Here is a 27,545-nt window from a genome sequence, read left to right as displayed (position 1 = left end):
CAGGCTGGTCTTGAACTCCTGACCTCAAGTGATGCACCTGCCTTGGCCTCTCAAAGTGCTGGGATTACACGCATTAGCCACTGCATCCAGCCAGGAAGCACCTTAAAAGGTACAGCCTTTCCTCTTTTTCCATTTTCCGGCTGGCTGGAATGAGGCTCTGAAGACTCAAGCTGGAGCAGCCACTTGGGCCTGCGGACTGAGGCCAAAGGCAGCAGAGCCCCAGGATAGAAAGAAGCCTGGCCCTGACACCACAGAGTATGGCACTAGCCCTGGACCACCTACTTCTGGGCTTGAACACAATAATGAGTTAAGTCAACATTTGTTTAAGGCAGAGGGTTGACAGCTTTTTCTGTAAAGGACTGGATAGTAAATATTTAGGCTTTGAGGGCCATATGGTCTCTGCCACAACCACTTAACACTGCTGTTGTAGGATGAAAGCAGCTGCAGATGATACGTAAATGAAAGAGTATCACCATGCTCCTGTAAAACGTCATGGATGTTAACATCTGAATTTCATCTAATTTTCACATCACAAACTATTATGCTGTTTGTTGAGCCCTGGCTTAAACTGATATATTCTGATTTTTTTGTTTTTGCATCCCCAACCCCACAGCTGGCCTCAAGAATTTGTTTCTTTAATAAATTGAACCTATATCTTCTATACCTAACTGAAAACTAGGGCAACATCAGGCAAATAGTAGGCACCCAGAAAATACGTGTGACATGAGCAAGCAGTGATACACACTGTTTACACCATAAACAGTAGAACTTGTTGGAACACAAAGGAGAGACATTTCATCCTGATAGGAAGCACTGGAGGAGGTTTGCTGAAAAAGACACACTATAGCTGCATCCTGAAGAAATGGGTATTAGCCACAGCAGAAAAAAGGTGGCAAGTGTTGATAGGGAACTGACAGAAGTCCATGCAGAAAGAGCAGTATGTACAAATGCCCTGAGGGAAAGGACAGGATGCCTGAAGGTAATCCTAATGACTAGAACTCCGGACATGTGGGGTGGAGCCTTGCCCATGGGGAGGAGTTACCAAGCCCCCTAAGGTATCTGGACTATGCTGAAAGCAATGAAGATCCAGTAAAGGATTTTAAGCTGAGGACTGATATTTGCCATTTTTCAAAAATCACTCTGACAACAGTGTAGACAGACTGGAGGAAGACATGACAGGGGGCAGGGAGGTCAGCCCAAACACCATCTTTGCCATGGGGAGGGTCCTCATCTTTCTGGTTTGAATGAACGATTTTTGCTTCGGTATTCCCTAAGCCTTTGTCTGTGTTGTACTTTCCATAATACTATCACAGAAAATAATGTTTTCTACCTGTTTTCATGTCTGTCTCTTTTAAACTACATGCTTTTTTTTTTTTTTTTTTTTTTTTTTTTTTTTTTTTTTTTTGAGACGGAGTCTCGCTTTGTCGCCCAGGCTGGAGTGCAGTGGCTGGATCTCAGCTCACTGCAAGCTCCGCCTCCCGGGTTTACGCCATTCTCCTTTCTCAGCCTCCCGAGTAGCTGGGACTACAGGCGCCCGCCACCTTGCCCGGCTAGAGTAGAGGCGGGGTTTCACCGTGTTAGCCAGGATGGTCTCGATCTCCTGACCTCGTGATCCGCCCGTCTCAGCCTCCCAAAGTGCTGGGATTACAGGCTTGAGCCACCGCGCCCGGCCTACATGCTTCTTGAAAACAAAAACTATGATGTATTTATCTTTGCATGCATGTCCCCAGTGCATCTAGCATAGGAATTTGCTCAAAAATAACTGTTACTGAAAATACACATCTGATTCTAGGTGATCTGGGAACATATCAGATCCAGAGCCAAAATTAAAGCAGCTAAATTTAAGGAACAGTTTATGACTGTAAAGGTAAAAGAGACCATGCCACACACTGCCGCACAAGTGGGTGGGGCTGTCATATCAGCACTCTTTCCACTGAGGCTTGAGAGGAACTCCTGGCAGCAGCTCCAGTGTACAAGAGCCTTACCGGCATGGGGATCTTAGAGAGTTCTTTTCCAATGCAGTTCTTCATGATGCTCCATAAATTGAGGCTATAGTTTGGCTTGTATGGTATTCTGGTTCTTTTTTCCTTTTTGGTCTCCTCCAGCTGATGCTTGTACTGAGAGCAAAAACAAAGCCATTCAACCACCCACAAAGAACAGAAAACCTGGTATTTATAACCTTCCCTTCCCCCGTGCTAAAAAAAGAAAAAAAAAAATCAGTTTCTCTTAGCACTTCACCAAAAAAAAAAAAAAAAATTCCTTGGGAATCACAACCCACGTCCCTCACCTCTGACAACTCCCATATAAGAGTTACCTGTTCATCAAGGCTGATGTCACTGCTGGCTCCACTGATATTGCTGCCAGTACGTCTGTACGGATGGGAAACACAGGAGAATGAGAACAAAAACCAGAACTAGAGTTTGGTCCTGGACATTTCTTTACAAAGCAGAATGCCAAGTGTACTGTATAAACTTACTGATGGGTGATCAAATGACAACATTTAGAACAGGAATGAATTTAAATATCTCTGGAGAATTTGTTTATGTAAAAAAGCTGACACTTTTTCACTTATGAAAAAGGGCCCATTCTACAAACAGATCTTGAGACAAAAAAGAAAAAAAAAAAAAAGGAAAAGGGCCCAGACTGAATATTGACAATTATAATACTCTCACTGAAATGTTTTTAACCTTTTGATGGCCAAATATGTTTAGTTTCTTCAACAATCAAGGATAACTTACTTGTGGCCCAAATTTTCAGGCATGGTGATGATCTCAGGTGCATCAAAAAATTCATTCTCATCATCTTCATCACTCATGTCCCCTTTGCCAGAGCAGCACTGATCTACAAGAAGAAAAGCCCCATTTGTTGACTTTGGTTATCTTTACTAAATGTCTGATAGAGCAAGTTCTTTTAAACACTAGCCACAAACACAGCAAAAAATGGTAGAAAGCAGTGGAAAATCCAGAATAAATCAATGGGTTCCAATTCCATTTCACACGAGTCAGTGACTGGAGAGTTTGGAGTTCTCCTATCAACTGCAGAAAACCATCTGGCTCACCTTAGACCAGGCTACCTGAGAGCTAAGCGTCTTACCTTTACCAGAACCCACACTGCCAGGAGTGTTTGCCGGCAGCACCGTGGCTCCTCGGAAGGCCCTCTCCAGGTGATTATGCTGCTTCGCCAGCTGCTCAAGGGTCTCTTCCAGTCGGATACGCTGGTCTCTTTCGTACTGTAGTGACTTTTGCCATTTTTTACTATGGGTCTGGGCTAACATGAGGAAATCTCTGCAGGCCTGTATGGAGAAAGCGTTGACTGTGTCACCTCAACTAGTCAGTTTCCCCTCAGGCTTCTGCAAGCCCATTGAGTAACCTTATTCCGGGAACTTTTAACTGGCAAATTACAATGAAAGACTTTCCCTTTTATGCCAAGGTATCAGGGACAGCTAGCTCCATGCTGAAATCAAGGTCAAACCCAGAAAAAAAGTAAATATGGTTATCACGGTTCTTTTATACTTTCCTGGTCATAAGAACCAAACAAACGCCAAGTGAGCAGTAAACCTAGACAAAGTATTTGTGGCAACATCAGAAAGAGCAGGTATGTGAACTGCACCAAAAGTAGAGAACTGTTGACTGAAAGAAGGATGAGCGCACACACAGGATAACTACTTTCAACAAATTCTTGACTAAACTCAAGTAACTGAAAGCTAAGGAATTCAGACACCAAGAACAGAGAATCTACACTGAGGTAGTCTAGTATGGGGAAACTCATTTTGTTTTTATTTTGGTCACTAAGAGAAACAACTGACCTTAAAAATTAGGAGCCTCCCAGTGTGCAGGAAGAAGGGTTAAAAAGAAAAATATTAGAAGCCTACTTGAAAAACCAAAGAAGGCATTTAGAGAAAAAACCCACAAACATGATTATACCAAGTCCCTCCACTGGCTCCCCACTAACATGAGGATCAAATACTAACTACTGGTTATGAACATAAAGGGACCTTCACAATACTGCCTTGTATTCTCCTCGCCAGGCAGGTGTACTTAGCACTGCACCCTACAATGCAGCCACACTGAATTGTTCACCATTTCTTGGACACAGATTTCGGGGCACAGGCTGGAGTGGAAAGCAGATCACGGTTCAATGCAGCCTCAACCTCACCAGGCTCACGTGATTCTCCTACCTCAGCCCCGCCGAGCAGCTGGGACTACAGGTATGTACTACCATGGCCGGCTAATATTTGTATTTTGTAGAGATGGGATTTTGCCATGCTACCCAGACTGGTATCGAACCTATGGACTCAAGCGATCTAACCATCTCGGCCTCCCAAAGTGTTGGGATTACAGGCATAAGCCACCGTGCCCGGCGGTGGACACAGATTTCTTTCAGGCCTGCCTACTTCAGCATATGCTATTCACTCTACCTAGAATGCCCATCCCTATCCCCTGTTTCTAAGAAAGGGGAAATATTTCTTTAAGATCTATGGCAAATGTTACTTTGTGACACCTCCCCACCAGTCTCATAAGCAGCCAGTCTCTTCTCTACATTTCCATTGCATTTTGCACAAACTTCTATTTTACACATGCACGGCAGTATCGTGACTGATTTTCTCTCTCTCCAGATGGATCATATGCAATTTAAAGACACATTTTTGAGCTTATTCATATATAGATCTCCAGCTCCTAATTTAGTTGCTCTGTACATAACAGGGACCTGATAAAGTTTGCTTAATAAATAAACAAAGGAAGGAGGCAAGCAACGTAAGCTTAAAAGGCTGTTCCCTGTTATATAGAGAAGCTAAAAGGTAAACAGGATATTTACTCCCACGGTTTCAACCATTGCCTATAGGTTAATGGTTACTAAATCAGTAATTCTAGCCCAGCCCTCACTGAGATTCAGAATAGAATATCCAACTCCCTATTCAACGGCTCAAAGTAACTTCAAAATTAATGCGTCCCAAAGTGAACTCATCACCTTCCGTTTTTGTTTGTTTGTTTGTTTTGTTTGTTTTTTTCTTTAAGACATGTTCTTGCTCTGTCACCCAGGCTGGAGTGTAGTGGCACAATCATGGCTCACTGCAGCCTCAACCTCCCAAGTTCAACTGATCCTCCTACCTGAGCCTCCCAAGTAGCTGGGACTACAGGCATGAGCCACAATGCCCAGCTAATTGTTGTAGTTTCTATAGAGATGGGATTCTGCCATGTTGCTCACGCTAGTCTTTCAACTCCCAGGCTCAAGGGATCCACACCTGGGACTACAGGTGTGAGGCACCACGCCCAGCCTCATCAGTTTCCTATGTTATCTCTGCTTTTCCCTTTGATGTTCCCCAACCCAACTTTCAGGGCCCTCCCAGTTGTCCAAGCCAGAAAATTAAGGAGCATCCTTGTCTTACTTTTGTCTCCTTCCTCATAGCCAGTAATCAAGTCCTACTGATTCTTCTTTAATATTTAAAAAATCTGTACACATCTTGCCATCCTCCATACTCAGAAACAGTACAGAGTGCATACTCTGGAGTTGGACTGGTAGGGCTCAAATCACAGATCCTTCCCACTATCTAGCTGTACAAACATATGTAAGTTATTTTACCTCTCTGTGCCTCATCTTCCTTTTCCATAAACAAATAATAACAATAGAGTACCTCATAGAGTTGCTGTTTTACATGTAAGCACTTAGAACCATATTAGGCTCACAATAAACATTCAATAAGGTGTTATTATCATCATAAGCTGGGCATGGTGGCACACGTATATAAAACACTTTGGAAGGCCAAGACAAAAGGAGTACCTGAGGCCAGGAGTTTGAGACCAGCCTGGACAACATACAAGACCCCATCTCTGTATAAAAATTCAAAAAAGATATAAAAATTTTAAAAAGAGGCTGGGTAGAGTGGCTCACACCTTTAATTCCAGCACTTTGGGAGGCTGAGGCAGGCAGATCACCCAAGGTTAGGTGTTTGAGACCAGCCTGACCAACACAGTGAAACCCCATCTCTACTAAAAATACAAAAATTAGCCAGGCATGGTGATGTGTGCCTGTCCCAACTACCTGGGAGAATGAGGCAGAAGAATTGCTCAAACCCAGGAGGTGGAGGTTACAGTGAACCAAGATTGTGCACTGCACTCCAGCCTGGGTGACAAAGTGAGACTCTGTCTCAAAAAAAAAAAAAAAAAAAAAAAAAGTTGAGTGTAGCGGCTCTGCCTATAATCCCAGCTACTCAGGAGGCTAAGGAGTGAGACTCACTTGAGCCTGGGTGCTTATGGCTGCAGTGAGCTCTGATGGTGCCACTGCACTCCAGCCTGGGTGAGAGAGCAATACTCCGTCTCTAAAAAAAAAAAAAAAGAAAGAAAAAGAAAAAGGCCAAGCACGGTGACTCATGCCTGTAATCCCAGCACTTTGGGAGGCGTAGGCAGGTGGATCACGAGGTCAGGAGTTCAAGACCAGCTGGCCAAGATGGTGAAACCCCATCTCTACTAAAAACACAAGAAATTAGCTGGGCATGGTGGTGTGAGCCTGTAGTCCCAGCTACTTGAGAGGCTGAGGCAGGAGAAATGCTTGAACCCGGGAGGTGGAGGTTACAGTGAGCTGAGATCACACCATTGCACTCCAGCCTGGGTGACAAAGCGAGACTCCATCTCAAAAAAAAAGAAAAAAATTATAACTGCATCAAAATTGGTCTCATCTTCTAATCCACTACTACCAAGCTTAGTATGATCTGCACCCCTTTCTTTCCCCCACAATTAACTCCTCCCAAGCCTCATGCTAGCTACTTCCTTGCCTGACTAATAGTCAATTACCAGCCGTTTCCAGACTCTGGGGAAAGGGATGGATCTGAATATCCCATACCAGTACCTGGATCAAAGCTTCTCCCTCATTCCCTTTTATTTTATTTTATCTTATTTTATTTATTTATTTATTTATTTATTTATTTATGAGACAGAGTCTTGCTCTGTTGCCCAGGCTATAGAGTGCAGTGATGTGATCTCAGCTCTCTGCAACCTCTGCCTCCTGGGTTCAAGTGATTCTCATGCCTCAGTCACCATGTCTGGCTAATTTTTTTATTTCTTTTAGTAGAGATGGGGTTTCACCATGTTGGCCAAGCTGGTCTTGAACTCCTGACCTCAGGTGATACACCTGACTCGGCCTCACAAAGTGCTGGGATGAGGCCACCATGCCTGGCCTCATTCCCATTTAGTAATACTGACTGCAATTAAAATTTGCCAGAGATAATCATATGTCAGGCACTTCACATCAATTATCTGACAGAAGTCTTTCAACAAGCCTTTCAACAAGCCTTTGAAGTATCTACTAGTATCATTACCATTTACAGATAAGGAATTGATGTCACAGAGGATGCAGGTTGCCCTGAGTTATACAGCTAGGTCACAGAGGCAGTTGGACAGGATGCAAGTTGCCTCAAGTTACATAGATAGGTCATGGAGGCAGCTGGCCTCCAGGCCCCAAGCTCTAGCTTGCCTTTCTTCATAGGAAGACTCTCACTGCTCCTTCAGAAGTTAGTTGAGGAAATTAGAGAAATTTCCTAGTCTGAGCCAAATACTTCCGAAGTGCTATACCACAGTGGCCTGTGCTCATTTCTATCAAGTCACTTAGCATAGTCCCTAATGATCCCTTTACTTCTTCAACCCTCACTAAATAGTGATCTTCCTGAGGACACGGACCATATCTGCCCTCAGCAATATCCACTAGCACAAAGTTTGTGAAACACAGCTCATGCTCAATAGATGGCAGATGAATATATTAAAAGTGTCAAATTTACTTCTCTGGTTAGATTCACTTTAAGAGTTAGAAAAGTTCTATCCTAAGCAGTCAAGAAACTGAAGCAGACATAAAAAAGAACAATATTGGCCGGGCGCGGTGGCTTAAGCCTGTAATCCCACCACTTTGGGAGGCCGAGATGGGCGGATCACGAGGTCAGGAGATCAAGACCATCCTGGTTAACATGGTGAAACCCCACCTCTACTAAAAAAAAAATACAAAAAAACTAGCCGGGCGAGGTGGCAGGCGCCTGTAGTCCCAGCTACTCAGGAGGCTGAGGCAGGAGAATGGCGTAAACCCGGGAGGCGGAGCTTGCAGTGAGCTGAGATCTGGCCACTGCACTCCAGCCTGGGCAACAGAGCAAGACTCCGTCTCAAAAAAAAAAAAAAAAGGCCGGGCGCGGTGGCTCAAGCCTGTAATCCCAGCACTTTGGGAGGCCGAGATGGGCGGATCACGAGGCCAGGAGATCGAGAGACGATCCCGGCTAACACGGTGAAACCCCGTCTCTACTAAAAAATACAAAAAAACTAGCCGGGCGAGGTGGCGGGCGCCTGTAGTCCCAGCTACTCGGGAGGCTGAGGCAGGAGAACGGCGTAAACCCGGGAGGCGGAGCTTGCAGTGAGCTGAGATCCGGCCACTGCACTCCAGCCTGGGTGACAGAGCAAGACTCCGTCTCAAAAAAAAAAAAAAAAAAAAAAAAAAAAAAGAACAATATCATGTCCTTTGCAGTAACATGAACGCACCTGGAGGCCAACATCCTAAGTGAATTAATGCAGACACAGAAAAAAAAAAAATGTGTTCTCACTTATAAGTGGGAGCTAAACATTGGGTACACACCAACACAAAGATAGAAAAAATAAACACTAGGGATTCCAAAAGTGGGGAGGAAGAGGACCAAAGGTTGAAAAACTACCTGTTGTGTACTATGTTCACTACTTGGGCAACGGGATCATTAGAAGCCCAAACCTCAGCATCACGCAGTATACCCATGTAACAAACCTGCACACATGCCCCTTGAATCAAAAATTAAATTAATTTTTAAAGAAGAAGTTGAGTGAAATATATTCTTCCTTTGATATAACTTTGCCAGTTTGGAGCTGTGATGCTCTAACATGTTAATTTTTAACATGTGTATTATACTTAAGGCCTTGCTGGTATCATCTAAAAGGTACAAAGGAAACAACACAGGGATAAAAAAAAGTGTATTTTAAACAATAAGTGGCTAGGAAAAGGGCATAGGCAGTGCAGCAAGAGAGTAAAGAATGAAAACAGAACTCACCTCTGACTTCTAAGAGATCATCCCCTTTAACACAAACTCTGGACACTTAGAACTTAGGGAAGAATGTCCCCCAGCGAACAAAGATGAGTACATTTTCGAGAGAACAATTGAAACTAAAGTTTTAGTTTTATAAAGGGGTGCTTTACTTTGCAAAATTTTTACATCAGAGTAAAAAGAAAATTATGGAGTGGGGTGTTCACCTGATTTGGATAAAAGGTGGCATTCACTCTCAGGAGACCATTGTGCCGAGTTGTTTTATTTAAAAAGTATACGTATGGCCGGGCACGGTGGCTCAAGCCTGTAATCCCAGCACTTTGGGAGGCCGAGACGGGCGGATCACGAGGTCAGGAGATCAAGACCATCCTGGCTAACATGGTGAAACCCCGTCTCTACTAAAAAAATACAAAAATCTAGCTGGGCGAGGTGGCGGGCGTCTGTAGTCCCAGCTACTCGGGAGGCTGAGGCAGGAGAATGGCGTGAACCCGGGAGGCGGAGCTTGCAGTGAGCTGAGATCCGGCCACTGCACTCCAGCCTGGGCGACAGAGCGAGACTCCGTCTCCAAAAAAAAAAAAAAGTATACGTATTTACTATTTAATTGACTGTATGACTTAATGAGGTTTTCCTGATCACAAGGGGACTGGAAAACCAGACACACAGTCTCCAGGAATACACGACCAGACATCAGAAACACAGGCACCCTGAATGGCTGACTGGTCAGTCCTAGAAGATAATCTTCCTGCAGTTCCTAAGTGGAGAATATGTCTTTTTACCTTCTGTGAATCACAGCACTGAACAAAGTGTTAAACACATCAGAAAAACGATGTTAAAATAAAGGTTATAACAACTTTCTAAGTAAGAAAGGGGTTAAATGAGAAAAATGATACTTTCCCATGGTCATGGGAAAATATCTTTGACGTTTAGGGGTGACATGAACTAAACTAGTTCAAAGCAGATGATATATCTTACTATGACATACCATAGCACCCTAAACAAAACAAAAGTCTGGCACTAGAGAGGTAATTTCACCCCACTTAATTAGGAAAAAAATCTACCCTGCATAATTTCTCACAGAGTACTCTTCTCACTTATGAAATGCCTTCGAGTGTTTTTATGTAGAAGGTAACTAAAACAACCTGCCAGGCAAGAATCAGTAGAGGAAAAGCAGCACTGTTTAAAACATGTATTCGTTTCATACATATCAATACATCGGTAATGCCATTGGTGCTCTGTTTACTCAGAGTCTTGCACCCAAGTAGCTAAAATATTCTGAAAACCAACAACAGCCACCCAAGTTAGGAGTCATAAGGACGCTGAAGTTTTACCACCCTATTTAAAGAAAGGTGCCCAAAGTTGAATATTTTGTCTTATCACCAAAATTATCCTTGAATTCAAGGACTAAAGATGGGAATAACTAGTATTACAAGGTTCTCACTAGTACCTGATCTAGCCTCACTTACCACCCTTTATGCCTGAATGCATTAGTAAAGTAAGGAGATGACTCTAACTTAAAGCTCAAAGAACATGACAATGGACTTAGGGAGATCTTTTAGTTCCAACAGATGAAGTGAGACAAAAATAAATAAATAAATAAATACACACATAAAATCACAACCTAGAGAAATTAAGGGACTCAGCTAATACTGATCAGATGTCCTAGTGGTTGTAGAGCAGTCAGTGCAGGAACCCTGAACTCCTGATTCCAGCTGAAGCAAAAACCTCCTGATCACTGGAGCAGAGCGTGAAAGTCATTCAATCTGTACAGCCTGTTCTATTTCATGCAGTAAACAATGTAACTTAAAGCCCTTGAGCAGTGAAGCAGGCCCTAATGTTCTGTGCTTTATCAATTACAATTTTTAGGCATTTGGGGAGAATTATGTTTCAAAGAGGGAATGAATCAAAAAGCCACACAGACACCATCTGCACTCACGTTGATCATGGCATTGGATGTTATCCTAAAGAGTGTGGCTCGTTCGTTGACCTGTTTGATCTTTTCATTGCTCTCAGCAGGCAACTTCAGTGACTCTAGCTCACTGAGGGAACGCTGCAGAGCTGTGCCATGCTTAGCTATCAAGTCATTGCACGTGCTCAAGTCCTCTACTTTGCTGGAGAGGGTCCGAAGGGTATTCTGCAGCTCAGTCTTGTCAGTTTGTGAGACAGACTCTTCATCTCCTGATTCATCTGCAGGAACGAAAAGAAAGGTTACATGAATCCAGAACCAGGAGTAAGAGTTGGAACCCTACCTACTCTGTCCAGAAACAAACCAACATTCCTCATGTTGTGTGCATTCTGACTCACTGAAAACTTGCCATTACCAGATGGTTTCTCTACAGTGTGGTCCACAAATCACCTGCACCACAAACACCCTAGGTCCTTCTCAAAGGGGCAGAGTCTCTAGGCCCACCCCTAGAGACTTTGATTTAGCTGGTGTGAGGCAAAGCCCAGGAATCTGCCTTTCTAATAAGCTGCCCAGGTAACTGATACACACTGAAATTTGAACACCACTGACCCACAAGACAGAATGGAAAAGCTGAAAGGCTCTCGGAATTGGGAATTAATTACTGAGCTCTTTAACTCTAGCTTGAGGATTCCTATCTAGTCCAAGCTAACTATTATTGCAAATCCACTAACATCTGATAGGTGACTGATGGGACCTGTATTAAATGAGTTGAGAATCACAGTCTAGCTCTTTGTAGACAAAGTCCACATCACAAAAAAGGCCATCAATTTGTCTTCTGAAAGAGAGCTCAGAAACTTCATGACTAAAGCCACCATGAAAATAATGCAAAAACTCACTTTAAATAGCTCTCCAATAATAAGTCAAGTATAGAAGCTATGTTGTACCTCTCATACTCAACATTTCATAACTGCAAACTGGTTTTCTAGCAGTGTCACTTCCTTTGGAGGAGCTAACATCAACACTAAAATCAAAGCAAGAAAAAAAAAAAAACATCTGTCCTTTATGCTAGACAGAGAGACAGGGCCAAAGTCAAAATATAACTTACTACCAAAGATTTACAAACCAATGAATTCTCCTTTCACTGATGAATGAACATACAGTATGGGAAATGACAGGGGATAAGATAACAAAGTCAGCAGGTGACCATCTTGGTCGATGCTAGGTAAACAAGCTCAGTATGATTAAACTATCAACATATCAGGGGAAAATCCTACCATTTTCCTTGAAGAATAATCAAAACATAACTTGATTGCTCCTTTTAGTTAACTAATGCAGCAAAATGAAGATTTTTCATAGAAAATATCACATATACAGTTTTTGGCAGTCTACTAAAATTGTTTCAGCTTAACTAACAAAGGGTTAGGTAAGAAGATATCAGGAGAAAAAGCATGAATAGCTCCAAATTGTGAGGTATAATACTCCCAAGACTGACCCAGCAATAAAATAATTATTTCTCAAAATTTTAAGGTAGCCAATTAAAAGGCAAAAGAACAACTGTTATGCCTCTAGGACAGAATTTTTCAACCTTGGCCAGATAATTCTTTGTTTTGGCGGCTGTTTGGCATAGTATAGGAGGTTCAGCAGCATCCCAGGCCTCTACTTTCTAGATGCCATAGCAGCTCCCTCCCTTCAGCTGTGACAACCAAAAATGTCTCCAGACATTGCCAAATGTCCCTTGGGGAAGAGAATCAACCCTGGTTGAGAACCATCACTCCAGCAGAAATACTGCATGAAGATGAGAAGCTTGAGACATCTAGGATATAGGTGATAATCAAATGACACAGCATAACGATGACAAACAAAATCTGTGCATAAAAGGGGCAAACAGAAAGTTCCCCAGGCAGGTGTTCTTTGCTCCTGACCTGACTCTGCCAGCATCTTCACAGCTTTGGCCTTGGCCAGTTCCAGGGCTGTCACCCAGCGCTGCCGCTCAACTTCTGAACTAGCTTTTAGATGGTAGGTCTGAGCGCCCCCATTGGAAATGATGAAGTTGCAGGAGTCCTCCACAGTGATGTTGGCTGTGGCGAGGTTGATGGTACCACGGCAGGTATGTCTCATTTCTGCCTTTGATCTGCAATAACAAGACAAAGACAAGTTAAACAGAAAGTTGATGGTTTATTCTTTATCACATTCCATTTCTTTTCATAACTCTGAGCTCCCCGAAAATATGCTCGTCTTAGGAATCAGCAAGTTCTGGTCCCTCAAATGGGTCCCTAAAATTCGAGAAACAATTAGTAGGGATTTCCTTTCAGAGCCTATGGTATTGTTTCTGAGTCAGATTTTCTTTTTTTTTTTTCTTTTTGCATTGCTGTCCCTCTTACCATTTTCTTTTCAGAAATAGGCTTTACAGGCCGGGCGCTTGTAATCCTAGCACTTCGGGAGGCCGAGGTGGGCAGATCACCTGAGGTCAGGAGCTCCAGACCAGCCTGACTAACATGGTGAAACCCCATTTCTACTAAAAATACAAAAAATTAGCCGGGCATGGGGGTGTGCACCTGTAATTCCAGCCACACAGGAGGCTGAGGCAGGAGAATCGCTTGAACCCGGCAGGGGGAGGTTGCAGTGAGCTGAGATCGCACCATTGCACTCCAGCTTGGGCAACAAGAGCGAAACTCCGTCTCAAAAAAAGAAAGGAAGAAAGAAAGAAAGACGGAAAGAAAGAGGCTTTACTGAGGTATAACTACATGCAATGTTAATTTAGCAATTTTAAAGGTACAACTGAATGAGTTTTGACAAATGTACACAATTGTGTAACCACCACCACAATCAAGATGTAGAACATTTCTATCGTCTCAATAAGTTCCCTCATGCCCTTTTGCAGTCAGGAATTATCTTTCACTTAGCAAGTTATAATTATAAATTGCCCTATAACCTCATGCAACAGTCTCATTTCCTAAGAATAGCTCCATTTTATATATACCAAACCATCTTGCTCCTGACTGTAACTCAGCCCAAATGAGAATTGTTACACCATGCTTAGAATTATATTGCAGAAGTGTAAAAAAGCACACTTAAATGTTTAGAGTATGAAATATTGGCTATGGTTCAAATGATATGAAATAAGATTAACTAGCTTTCTGGGGAAGTAAAAAGGAATCACCAAGTGTTTTAATCTTTCTGGAAAATGTTCATTCCTAAGGTCCACCATACTCTACTGGTGGGAACTCCTAAGCCGTCTATTAATAGCTAGGAAAGATTCAGCAGATCTGCTCTCAGAGGCCTGGGTGTAAAAATTTTCCCGATCTCTACTGACTGACAGTTCTATTAATAGACTAACTTTTGAACTTTACAGCATTACTTGGTGACAATAAGCTATAAGACACTTCACATAAAACACCAAGCTTCACATAAAATATCAAGCTTCTAGCACAATCGAGTGTCTAACACAAACGCTGTCATTTCCCTACCACCCGCTGGTTATGCCCAGGAACCTGCACGTTGAGACTGCAGTTTTCCCTGTACAAATTGGAATACAGAGGTCAAAGTCCTTTGCCAACTGCCACAGTACAAAACAGAGCCATTTCCCTTTTAGTGGAGTTAAGCAGCCAAACACACCTGGCATATCCAGAATTCCTGCATGCCAGAAATGGCACGCACCCCATAAGATCTGGTATGTCTGAGAAAGTCTGGAAGATAGGTTTGTTGTTGTTCAATTTCTCACATGAACTGTTCTTCCTTCCTCAAATGCACACATGAGTAGTATGGGAAGGCCAGAGGGGTCTCAATGGACTGGGCCATTTTCCATCTCCTGCACCTGCTACACTGTAACATGAATCCGTTTTTTCTATTCTTACCTCCCCACCCCCAAGCTTCAGTTACATTATGAATAATGCAGGCTGAATTACAGATGCACAGCTGACAGGCCAGCTTGCTATGTTCTCTACTCCAAGGATACTACTTGGACCTTCTTCCACATTCCTCCTTATTGGAGCTTTTCACAAACCACTTCTTAGGAATCTCTTCTGCCTGGGTCATCATTGTAAACTAAAGAAGTTTCTCAAATTACAAAAAGTCTGTAGCAGTTTAAAAAATACCAAGGAACTCTGGGAGTAAGGCAGGCTTGATCTTGGAGCTCTTGCGTTTGGGCAGATACACTTATGATTATAAATGATTAGTGCGGAAGCTGGAAAGACACAAATCTCAGGGTACAAGAGAGGTTCTTCAGGCACTACAATATTAGGTGGTATTTTCTGACCAGAAAGTTCTTCCCTGAAAAAGCTAGCTGAAATAGTAATTCAATCTCTAGAAGCCAGCCAGGAAAACTAATACTATGGCCTGTCACGATGTTTCTGGGAGAGCTGGGATTCCATATAAGGTTTTAAATAATGGGACATCTAAGTAACTGGGTACGTAAGGAAGCCCAGGATAGGTAAAAAGAAGGAAATGGTTTGCCAAGGCCTATTAGGACAGCTCATCCGAGGATGGGTCTAGGAAGTACACAATCCCACTTAAAAGGAAAACAGTATTTTGGAAACAGTATATATAAGAAACTGCAGGTTTTGGAGGTATGAAAAGCAGGAGGAATGACACTTGTCTAGGTAATTCTTGGAGGAAGATGAGGACCAGAAGAACCCTGCAGGAAAAAATAACTGCCAGTATACTTGATAGGAAGTATTTCAGTGCAATTTTGAGGGTAGTGCACAGATCGATAACTCTGGATCCCGCTGGTTTGTTTATGGCTGGGACCGTCTAAGTTGGCTAGGGCAGGCCTATGGCATATTTCCCAATATGTGGTTTGGTGTGTTTGGGAAGGAATTGTATCTGTACTCAGACAGGTACCACTAGCTCTTGTAAGTGAGAAAAGTGGTAACAAATACTTAAAGAGACAGCAACATATAAGTTATTAGTGTCTAAGATCACTACTGATCAACACAAGTACTGATCAAAGAATCCACTGGCCTGGAAAGTGGATCTGGTAAGAACTTGGATGAGAAATGACCACACATGAAGGCCCTGGGGTGATATACAATTTTTGAAAACGCAAAAACAGTAATATTGACTTGCTACCCAAGTCAGGATATAAAGCAATTAAACATTAAAATGATGGTCAATAATAACAGGAAAACATGAACTTGAATGAGAGAAAAATCTGGGGAAATTAAAATTTTAGATTTGTAATCTAAGTTTAAATGGATGGTCCTGGATAGTTAGAAAGGGTTAGAGTTAAAATCAATTCTGAATACAGTAATGCAAATGAAATACACAATTATTCACAACTGTTGATGAAGCAGTGAGGATGAGCTATCTAACGCATTTTGCCGTGTAAGAGGACAGGTAAGAAGAATGTGTTCCTGCCAACAACCTCCAATTCCCACCTTCAATTTCTCCTCAAAATTCTCTAAGAGCCACTACAGTGGAGTTAATGGAAAAGAGACTTGTTCAGCCTAACTCTCCGGGTGGCAGAATGATTCCTGGTGAAGGAAAAGAAATATAGAGTGAACTGCTCTTCAACATCAGTGTTTTCGGTCTCAAAGAGGATGGTCTCTGGAAAAAAGTATTTCCATTGGAATGTCATTAAGCAAAATATCCCTTAAAGGAGATTTTTATACTTTTTGCATAAAATACACATAGTAAGCATGATCCATAAAATTACTCGCTATTGATAAGCAATTATCTCTGTAACTGACTGATTCATTTAACACTAACCTGAGTTTTAGGTTAGATTAGTGTGAACAGTAGTAGTTTCAAATCCCAACTCCTCCAAAACCTTGGGAAAGTTGCCCATGCTAAGTCTGTTTCCCTCATCAGTAAGATGGGAATATTTCCCAATTCCTAGGGTTGTTGCTGGGAGTCAACAAAATACTGTAACGAAATACTGTATATAAGACACCTAGACACCTTGTGAGCCCTCAGGAAATGTCTACGCCCTGTCCCCAAATCACCTATCTTAACTCCTCTATCCTTTTTAGCCCCAAAGCATGCTATGTGATGGCGATGGCCAAGTTATAAGTCACCATAAATATATATTAAACAGTCCAAAACACCTTGTTGAACAGAAGTAATCATACCAAAGACATGGATTCTTCTTTTAATAAATGTTAATCCCAACTAACCAAAAAATCACAGAAATACTGGGTAAAACACTTAATCATTTCCACGGGAGGAAGTGGGGCAAGCAAAAATAAAAGCAGCACTGGGGTGCACATCTCCATTCTGGGCTGTCCAGAGGCAAAAGCGTATGCAAAGTCTTGGAGAGATAAGGCAGAAAGGGGACGGAATACCAAAGCCACCCAGTGTGAGTGATGCCCTTGTGTCTCAATGTGAAGGAAGCAAGGACGGGCACATCAAGAGCTACGAATAACCTTGAGTTTTGGAGACTGGGCACTGACAGCTAAAACTTGGGACTTCCAATGTAAGTTCCTTGGGAGGAGTGCCTCGGGTTTGCTCTGCTGTGTTCCCTTAGTACCCACACCAGTGCCTTGCTTGCAGAATTAATAATTGCACCCACGTGCTGGTGGAAATATAATGGAAGAACAGACGCTCTCCAAACAATTGCTGACTGGAAAGGCCGGGAGTGAAGGGAAGATAAGGCACCAAGAGTGGGTAACCCGAGGGAAGGTGAGGTGTAAGTCCAGGGGCTTTTCACTTCGTGACAGTGGGGTCCGACCCCCGGGCTGTCAATCCGCACAGATGACGAAAAGGGGCCTGGGGCAACCCTGGCTGCGGTGCCAGCTGGCGGTAATGCCGGCGCTGGGACTGTCGGCAGCGATGGGAGAGGCAAGGTGAGCGACGGCGCCCCGGAAGCAGTTACCTGTAGTAGCTCAAGAGCCCGTTGCTCAGCACGAACCACCGCCGCTGGTAGCCTTTGATATAATTGGTCCATTTGAAGAGCCAGCCCTCTCGAGCCGAGCCCGAACCCCCAGCGCCCGAGCCGCCCGAGCCCCCAGTCGGCGGCGCAGGGGCCGGGCCAGCCGCCGCCACTCCCCCGGCCCCCGGGCCTCCCGCCGCCGCCGCGACCACAGTCCCTGACGCGGCCCCGGAGCCTGGCCCCGCGTCTCCGCGGCCGCCGCCTCCTCCCACCACTGGGGGACCGGCGCCGCCGCCGCCAAGTGCTGCAATGGCTGCCGGGCCTGGCCCCACCACTCCTCTCAGCTCCGTCGCCGCCATGAGCCGCCGCCGCCTGGAGATACAGGACCGGAACCGCCTACGAGAGCCGCCGTCGCCTCCGGGAGCGCCCCACAACGCTACCGCATCAGCCACCGCCGCGCAGCGTCCCCGCCCCGCCAGGCGAGCCGCGGGGAGGAGGGCTCGACCGCCGGGAAGAAGGACGTCGATTGGTGCCGCTGAGTGTCACTTGAGGAAGACCCCGCGGACATTGGCATTTCTCTCGGGCCTGTCATTCTACAGCGCCCAGTGAGAGCTTGGGGTGGGACGCGTCCTCCTGGCCCACCGTCGATTGGTTCAGATAAAGGCCAATCAGACATATGAAGAAGTTCATTGGTGCTTTCCTGAAGTTTCCAGGGCTCAGGGAGGACGGGAGAATGCGGGGTGCCCGGCCAATCTGATCGCCGATTGGCTGGTGTTTCCGCCACTCATTTCAGTTTATGCTCCTGTCACTGCCACGTCACCCCCTCCCATCACTCTTCTCATCATCCTTTTCCGCCCTTATGGATTGGTGGTTGGTATCAGCTGCTCCCCATTTTCTACCATTTACTGAACGAGTTGAGGAAAAAGGGAAGGAGTCTTGTCTTTACATCGTCATTTTCTTTTTTTATTGGTTAGCACCTATGCCACTCACGTGGTGGAGAGGCGAGGCAACAGTTGGAGATGATTGGTTCTGAGAATTGGCTGTGAAAGCGGCATTGCTGACCAATGAGAGATACTTAATAAGAGAGGGGCAGGCCGGGGCAACCAACGAAATCCGAGAAGAGCGCTTGGGGGCGTGTCCGCCTGTTTCAGCCTTTGGGAAGTTGGTGGGAGGTGAGAGTGACTCGGCCTCTTAAAAGCGTTCTTTTGACATGGGTGTGTTGTCGTGTTCACGTTTTCTGAATTAAGACCTTTGTAGCTTCTTGTTAGGAAGAACCTGGCGGACAGAGTAACTCTCGGCAGTCAGCCCCCGCCTGAGGCTCCCTTTAAGGACGCCTTTCTAACTCGAAGCTGGACACCCAGATTCCAGGGCTGCCCAGAAGTAGCTTCTCCAGCCCCTTCCTGGATCAGTGGTCCCCCTAGTTCCCTTCCCTGTTTGCTCGTTATCGCTCCACACCGCTTGTGTCTTGATTCTAGACTGTCGTATGCCTATACTAATTCTGTCCCTTTCAGAAGTAGATTCGCGAGGATCTGACTTTATGTGTCTCTTCCAGACCTAAAGGCCCTTGGTCTTAGCATCATAGGTGCCACGTAATGCTTTGGACAGAAAATCATTACTTTTTTTGTATCTTTAAACTGATATATCGTAGTTGTACATATTTAACTTTGGACAGAAAATTATTTTTTGTATGTTTACTGATATGGTTGTACATATTTTCAGGGATACATCTGGTATTTTGATACACGTATTCAATGTACAATTATCAAATCAGCGTAATTGGGATATCCATCATCTCAAACATTATCTTTGTGTTGGGAACATTTTCTGCTATGCCTTCTCTTGTAGCAGGAAATTGTTATTTTTGATCAACTCACTATTCACACATTTGTGAAGATTACAAATTCAGTAACTAATGTAACATTTAGATGTAAGCTCTTGTTGCAAATGTAGCCCAAAGCGCTGTACTTTGGGGAATCTAGCATCTGTTACATTTTGCTAGTTTGAACAGGCAATAGAAATAGCTATTAGATACTGTAAAAGAAATTGACTTTCTTTGCCAATGTGCTTCCCAGTGTCAATAAATTAAAGTATCCTTTTTTAGAAAATGGTTTCAAAAGAAGAGCAGTATTTATTGAATTCTGGAGAGAGAATGCTCTTTAAAAATCTGCAATTTTTACTATCAGGGATCATTTCTATAGCTCATTACTCGTGAATTTCCCTGAATGTGTAGAGCAAAATAAAATCTGCTGTTAGATGTAGGCTATTTGGGATTTTTTTTTTTTAATCGAACTAGAGTTAATCTATTTAGGCTTGAGTCCTGCTTTTGCTACTTACTGGGTCTATGCCTTTGAGAAAGTTATTTAAGCACTCCAAGTCTCAGTTTCCACTTCTATTAAACAGGAATAAAACCTCACAGGGATGCTGTTGTGATTAAGTGCGTTTGAATGTGTTTGATCAACTGTAGATAGCTACAAACATGTGAGTTGTGTTGCCAAACACATCTCACAGGTTACTTGCCATCACAAAGGAGAAACATACTTTTACAACAGGGAGCTCTGGCAGTCCCCACCTTAACCCAGTTATCCAATTTAGTATCAGTAACCCTTGGACAACCAACATTTTTATGAGGTTCCCAGTGTGCTGCAGCACGAAGTATACAGCATCACTTAATGGTGTTTTCTTGCCAAAAATACTGAAAGTGAATCTTATCAAGGCTTTGGATCTAAACTCCAGTTTACCGGGGCTGGAGGAACCAGTTGAACCATAACCCCAAGGAGATAATCAGATAAATCAAGAACGTGAAGCATTCTACAAACAACTATTTTATAGAAGATAAGACATGAAGATCAAGGAAAATCAATGTCATAAAAATGGTCATGGGTGATTGTTCTAAATTTGAAAAAAAACGTAAAAAGATACAATCAAATGCTTAATTGGATTCTGGTTCTGAAAAAGCAGCCTTTTAGACATTTTTGAGACAATTGGGGGAAATTTGAAATGGTATTAGATGTTGTTAGTTATTACATTTGTTCATTGTAATAATGGTATGCTGGATATGGGGGAAAACATCTTTACAACTTGGAGAAACGTAGGAGTGAAGAGTTATGATATCTGTAACTCTCTTTGAAATGGTTCAGCAAAAAAGAAAGATAAGAGACCAGTCTGGGCAACATAGTTAAACCTCTGTCTCTACCAAAAACAAAAGCAAAACAAAACAAAAAATTAGCTGGGCATGGTGGCCTATTCCTGTAGTTCCAGCTACTTGGGAGACCGAGGTGGGAGGATTGATTGAGCCCAGGAGGTCGAGGCTACAGTGAGCTGTGATTGTGCCAGTGCACTCCAGCCTGGGTGACAGAGTGAGGCCCTATCTCTCTGTCTCTCTCTCTCTCTCTCTCTCTCTCTCTCTCACACACACACACACACACACACACACACACACAGAGTCAAAGAAAGATATATACTTTGAAATGCATACACACACATCTATCTGTCTGTCTGTCTACTTCCTTTCCTACCTATCAAGCAAATATGGCAAAATGTTAATTGTTAAATCTATGTGGTAAGTATATAGGTGTTTACTATTATTTCTACTTTTATTGTATATTTGGAATAATAATTTTAAAAAAGGTTTTGAAAGGCTAGTTTGACCTACTGTTGTTACCTAACACTGCCTCCAGAATACAGAACAGAATTCTTGGCCTGGCAAATGAGACCCATGACAATCTGATGTCACCTCTCCTTTCCAGTTCTTTTTTTTTTTTAGACAGAATCTCACTGTCACCTAGGCTGGAGTACAGTGGCACTATCTCAAGTGATTATCCTGCCTCAGCCTCCAGAGTAGCTGGGATTATGGGCATGCACCGCATGTCCAGCTAATTTTTATATTTTTAGTAGAGACAGGGTTTCACCATGTTGGCCAGGCTGGTCTCGAACTCCTGACCTCAGGTGATCTGCCTGCCTTGGCCTTCGAAAGTGCTGGGATTACAGATGTGAGCCACCCAGTGGTGGCTTTGAAATGCATACACACACATCTATCTGTCTGTCTGTCTACTGCCCTCCCTACCTATCTATCAAGCAAATATGGCAAAATGTTAATTGTTAAATCTATGTGGTAAGTATATATGCTCACACCTGGCCTGTCTCTTTTGTACTGGTGTACTGTGCGCTCCAGTTAAATTGATCCACACATCTTTTTCCACATTCACCCTACACTTTCTCAAATTGATGCCTTTGTGTGTACTTTCCCTCCATTAAATGCCCAGTGAACTCCCTCCACAGAATTTCCTCGGATTTTCCTGGCTAGAAGTAATGCCCCTTCCTCAGGAATTGCAGAGTTTCCTGTGATGTTAATTGTCTTGCCTTATAATTATCTATGTTTCAATCATATCTCCCCTACTAGAGGGTCAATTTCTCTAATGTGTAACCTGTATCTATTTCATCTTTGTTTCCCCTGTGACAGCACACAACCTAACATATTCATCTATTTAACAAATACTTATCGAGTATCTATTATATATCTTCAGGCCTGAGCCAAGTCTTAGGGACAAAGTAGTGAATGTACAAATAGGCTTTGGCTCCTTGTGAAACATAAAGGATCTTAGGGATATACACAGTATTTGTAGTGAAAAAATATGTACAGTAATTATACACATATGCACAGTAATATGGAGGACAACAGGTGTAACCTGTTTCAAAAAGGGATAAACTGTTTAAGCTGCCATCTGGGGACTGGGGAGGAGTAAGCAAAGGAAATAAATCAGTCTTTCTTTTCCTTTTTTTTCCTCCGTAGCTAAAATCAGTCATTTTTCTGTGAAGGCCTGAAGAAGAAAAGAGAGGCAGTAACTGAGGTGAGTACATAAGGCATGGAGAGTGAAGACCCCAAAAGGCTGTAAGACCTCATAAGGAGTTCAAGTTTTATTCTCATTGCAACAGGAAGCAATCAAAGGGATTAGGGCAAGTGACCCCAATTCATTCATTCTTTGTGTCTTTGTTTCTTTCTCTCTCTTCTTTTCTTTTCTTTCTTTCTCTCTTTTTTCTTGACAGGGCCTTGCTCTGTCATCTAGGCTAGAGTACAATGGTGTAATTATAGTTCACTGCAACCTTGAACTCCTGGGCTTAAGCAATTCTCCTGCCTCAGCCTCCCAGATAGCTAGGGCTATAGGCATGCACCACTTTGCCTAGATAATTTTTATTTTTTGTAGAGACAGGGTCTTGCTATGTTACCCAGGCTGGTCTCAAACTCCTGGCCTCAAATGATCCTCCCGCCTCAGCCTCGCAGTGTTGGGAGTGGAGCCACCATGCCTGGCCTCAATTCTTGTTTAAAATGATCACTGGCTGATGTGTGGAGTCACAAGAGTGGAGAGGGACAGCAATTAGGAAACTTCTACCATCTTTTTTTTTGAGATGGAGTCTCGCACTATTGCCCGGGCTGGAGTGCAGTGGCGCCATCTCAGCTCACTGCAACCTCCACCTCCCAGGTTCAAGCAATTCTTCTGCCTCAGCCTTCCAAGTAACTGGGATTACCGGCACCCACCTGCATGCCCGGCTAATTTTTTTGTATTTTTAGTAGAGAAGGGGTTTCACTATGTTGGCCAGGCTGGTCTGGAACTCCTGACCTCACGTGATCCGCCCGCCTCGGCCTCCTAAAGTGCTGGGATTATGGACCTGAGCCACCATGCCTGGCCTTCTACCATCTTTTAGAAGAGAAATATTGATGACTTGGTTGAATGTGGTGGAAACAGGAATGGAGAGAAGTGGATACATTCCAGATATATTTGGAGATATAACTGATAGGACCGGGCACATGATAGTGATTCAGTTAATGCTTAATATGTGAAATAATTACAACTTTTAAAAATTGGTGTTTTATTTTTCTCATGAAGTCATTGTTCTTATCCCTATGTCCAGTCAGTAACAAAAAACTGGATGATCTTTTATGCACCCCTTTCTTTACTGGCCTAGATTCTTGTGCATTCTTCTCACTTTTAAACTCATCTATTTGCCTTTAGTCTATCTTCCAGAATTCTCCTCACAACTGCCAAAGGGATCTTTTTTTTTTTTTTTTTTTTTTTTTTTTTTGGTACAGGGTCTCTCTCTGTCACCCAGGCTGGAGTGCAGTGGCACAATCTTGACTCACTGCAACCTCTGCCTCCTTGGTTCAAGTGATTCTTGTGCCTCAGCCTTCCAAGTAGCCGGGACCACAAGTGCATGCCACCACGCTCTGCTAATTTTTGTATTTTTTGTAGAGACAGGTTTTTGCCATGTTGCCCAGGCTGATCTTGCATTCCTGAGCTCAAGCGATCTGCCTGCCTCAGCCTCCCAAAGTGCTGGCATTACAGGCGTGAGCCACCACGCCCAGTTGGATTTTCTTAAAATAGTCTGTTCTTAACTGAGTTTCTTGCTCCGTAATCCTCAATGACCCCCCTCTGGTCTATAGGATAAAGTCCTGATAGCTCACTCTGCCATCTAAGGCCCTTCCCTACCAGGTCCTAATCTTGCTTTCCTGTCCCACTTTTTACAACTCTTTTCAGTCCATACTGGTTTACCTGCCAGACACCAAAATATTGGACATTTTTGCTTTCATGATTTTTTTACATAGACTCTATGTTTTTTTAGAGCAGTTTTAGATTCACAGCAAAATTGAGCTGAAATTATAAAATTCCATGCACAGCCTCTCCTACTATCAACATCCAGAGTGGCATAACTGTTAAAATTGATGAATCTACACTGACACATCATTATCTTTTTTTTTTTTTTTTTGAGACGGAGTCTCACTCTGTCGCCCAGGCCGGAGTGCAGTGGCCAGATCTCAGCTCACTGCAAGCTCCGCCTCCCGGGTTCAAGCGATTCTCCTGCCTCAGCCTCCCGAGTAGCCGGGACTACAGGCGCCCGCCACCGCGCTCGGCTAGTTTTTTGTATTTTTTAGTAGAGACGGGGTTTCACCATGTTAGCCAGGATGGTCTCGATCTCCTGACCTCGTGATCCGCCCGTCTCGGCCTCCCAAAGTGCAGGGATTACAGGCTTGAGCCACCGTGCCCGGCCTGATACATCATTATCTACCCCAAACCTATAGTTTATATTAGAGTTTATTTGGCATTGTACATTCTATGGGTTTTGACAATGTATAATGACATTTATCCAGGATTATAATATCATACAGATTAGTTTTATTGTCCGGAAAAACCTCTCTGCTCCACTTCTTCATCCTCCTTTTTCCTTAACTCTTGGCAACCAGTGATCTTTCTACTGTCTTCATAGTTATGCCTTTTCCAGAATGTCATATAGTTTGAATCACACACATACAGTTGTCTTTCAGTATCCATGGGGAATTGGTTCCAAGATTCTCTGCAAATACCCAAATCCACAGATGGTCAAGTCTGTTATACAAAATAGTATAGTATTTGCATATAACCTATACACATCTTCTCTTATACTTCAAATTATCTCTAGATTACTTCTAATACCCAATACAATATAAATGCTATGTAAATAGTTGTTATCCTGTATTGTTTAGGGAATAATGACAGGAAAAAAGTCTGTACATGTTCAGTACAGGCACAAGCATCTCTTTTTGGGAGAATATTTTTGATCCTTGGTTGAATTCATGAATGCAGAACCCACAGATATGGAGGGCTGACTGTAGTTTGAAAAGAAATCTTTTAAAAATTGGCTTCTTGCCGGGCGCAGTGGCTCACGCCCGTAATCCCAGCACTTTGGGAGGCTGAGGCAGGCTGATCACAAGGTGAAGAGATTGAGACCATCCTGGCCAACGTGGTGAAACCCCATCTCTACTGAAAATACAAAAATTAGCTGGGCATGGTGGTGCATGCCTGTAGTCCCAGCTACTCAGGAGGCTGAGGCAGGAGAATCGCTTGAACCCGGGAAGGGGAGGTTGCAGTGAGCTGAGATCATTCCACTGCACTCCAGCCTGGGCGACAGAGCGAGACTCCATTTTTAAAAATAAATAAAATAAAATAAAATAAAATTGGCTTCTTTCACTTAGTAGTATGCATTTAAGTTTCCTCTATGTATTGCATTATATAGATGTACCACTGATCTTGACCACCTCACTTCAAATCCTGTTTTGACTAAGTGATGCAATCTTGGACTGTTTACTTAACCTCTCACCAGTTTCCTTATGACCATACTAACAGCATCTGTTCTCAAAGTTTTGGGAAAGGATTAAATAAAAATACATGAAATGTGTCTGGCATATGGTAAATCATAAATGCTGACTGTAATTACTAATTATGCAAGACTATCTTTGTAGCACAATGTAACTAACCCTAAGGGGACCCACACGTCTTTCTTGAGGGCATTAGACGTACCATAGAAAAACCCGGAAATACTGGGACTTTATGTGAGGTTAAAATGGATTGATATAATGAAGGCATGCCAGCTTTTATTGAGTGTTAAGCACTTTCACAAATATCAATTTTTTGTCATAATCCCACTTGTTCTATCTCCCCTTTTACAGGGAGAGAAACTGAGATTCATGAATAAAGTAACTTGCAAAGGTGAAGCTAACACTCAAACACAGATATGAATAGGGCTATAGTCCCTAATATTACTTGTACCTTGGAATCATTTTTAAAACAACAACAATTTGAGGTGCCGGGTGCAATGTCTCATGCCTGTAATCCCAGAATTTTGGGAGGCTGAGGTAGGCAGATCACTTGAGCTCAGCCTGGGCAACATGGCGAAACCCCGTCTATACCAAAGATACAAAACATTAGCCAGGTGTGGTAGCTCATGCCTGTGGTCCCAGCTACTCAGGAGGCTGGGGGAGGCTCTCTTGAGCCTGGTAGATGGAGGCAGCAGTGAGCCAAGATCATGCCACTGCACTCCAGCCTGGGCGACAGAGTGAGACCTCGTCTCAAAACAAACAAAACAATCCAAATAAGTTAGGAGTCGAGATGTATTATATTTTCTGTCATCAAAATTAAACCAAATGTCACAGAAACCCTTCTGTTTCACAACTGATAATCATGCTTTGCACTTCACAGAGAAAATGCAGGCTCCCAAAGTGCTAGGACCACAGGCCTGAGCCACCATGCCTGGCCAGACATAGACTTCTTTCTCCTCCTTTGTATATTGTTTATTACCTTTTGCCCTAAGGTGGCTGCTAGAGCTTCTAGAATTCCCTAGAATTTGTCATAACTTAAAATTCAAGGGTGGGCACAGTGTTTCACCTTTGTAATCCCAGCACTTTGGGAGACTGAGGCAGGCGGGTTACCTGAGGTCAGGAGTTCAAGACCAACCTGGCCAACATGGTGAAACCCCGTCTCTACTAAAAATAAAAAAATTAGCTGGGCACAGTGGTGGGTACCTGTAATCCCAGCTACTCAGGATGCTGAGGCAGGAGAATTGCTTGAACCTGGAAGGTGGAGGTTGCAGTGAGCTGAGATCGTGCCATTGCACTCCAGCCTGGCCAATAGAGCGAGACTCGATTTCAAAAAAAAAAATTAGCCAAGCATGGTGGCACGTGCCTATGGTCTCAGATACTTGGGAGGCTGAGGTAAGAGGATGGCTTGAACCCGGGAAGTGGAGGGTGCAGTGAGCTGAGATTGCACCACTGCACTCCAGCCTGGGCGGCAAAGTGAGATCCCATCTCAAAATAAAGCAAAATAAAATAAAACTAAATTAAATTCAAAAAAAATTTGGAGGTTGGAATGGTGACTCAAATGAAGTCTTCAGAGATATAGACTCTTCTTTTTTTTTGAGCCAGGGTCACACTCTGTCACTCAGGCTGGAGTGCAGTGGTTCAATCTTGGCTCACTGCAGCCTCGACCTCC

At 43.4% G+C, this 27,545-nt stretch overlaps 1 protein-coding gene across 1 annotated transcript in view; it reads right to left on the bottom strand.

The window, feature by feature from the left end:
- OSBP (oxysterol binding protein) overlaps nucleotides 1–18,220 on the bottom strand; it is a 43,021-nt gene extending 24,801 nt beyond the window's left edge. Inside the window, exons 1-7 of the mRNA XM_045371899.2 lie at nucleotides 17,755–18,220; nucleotides 12,866–13,074; nucleotides 10,974–11,224; nucleotides 3,094–3,292; nucleotides 2,739–2,841; nucleotides 2,315–2,369; nucleotides 1,986–2,117 (exon numbers count right to left, since the gene is read on the bottom strand). Coding sequence (XP_045227834.2) covers nucleotides 1,986–2,117; nucleotides 2,315–2,369; nucleotides 2,739–2,841; nucleotides 3,094–3,292; nucleotides 10,974–11,224; nucleotides 12,866–13,074; nucleotides 17,755–18,110 — 1,305 coding nt within the window. The 5' untranslated portion in view covers nucleotides 18,111–18,220. The remainder of the gene's footprint in view (nucleotides 1–1,985; nucleotides 2,118–2,314; nucleotides 2,370–2,738; nucleotides 2,842–3,093; nucleotides 3,293–10,973; nucleotides 11,225–12,865; nucleotides 13,075–17,754) is intronic.
- Nucleotides 18,221–27,545: the final 9,325 nt, after the last annotated feature.

The sequence above is a fragment of the Macaca fascicularis genome, chromosome 14, assembly GCF_037993035.2.
Source record: "Macaca fascicularis isolate 582-1 chromosome 14, T2T-MFA8v1.1".
Taxonomy (NCBI): Eukaryota; Metazoa; Chordata; class Mammalia; order Primates; family Cercopithecidae; genus Macaca; species Macaca fascicularis.
Note: the sequence above shows the minus strand (reverse complement) of the source record. Positions and strands in the feature narration are given on the sequence as shown.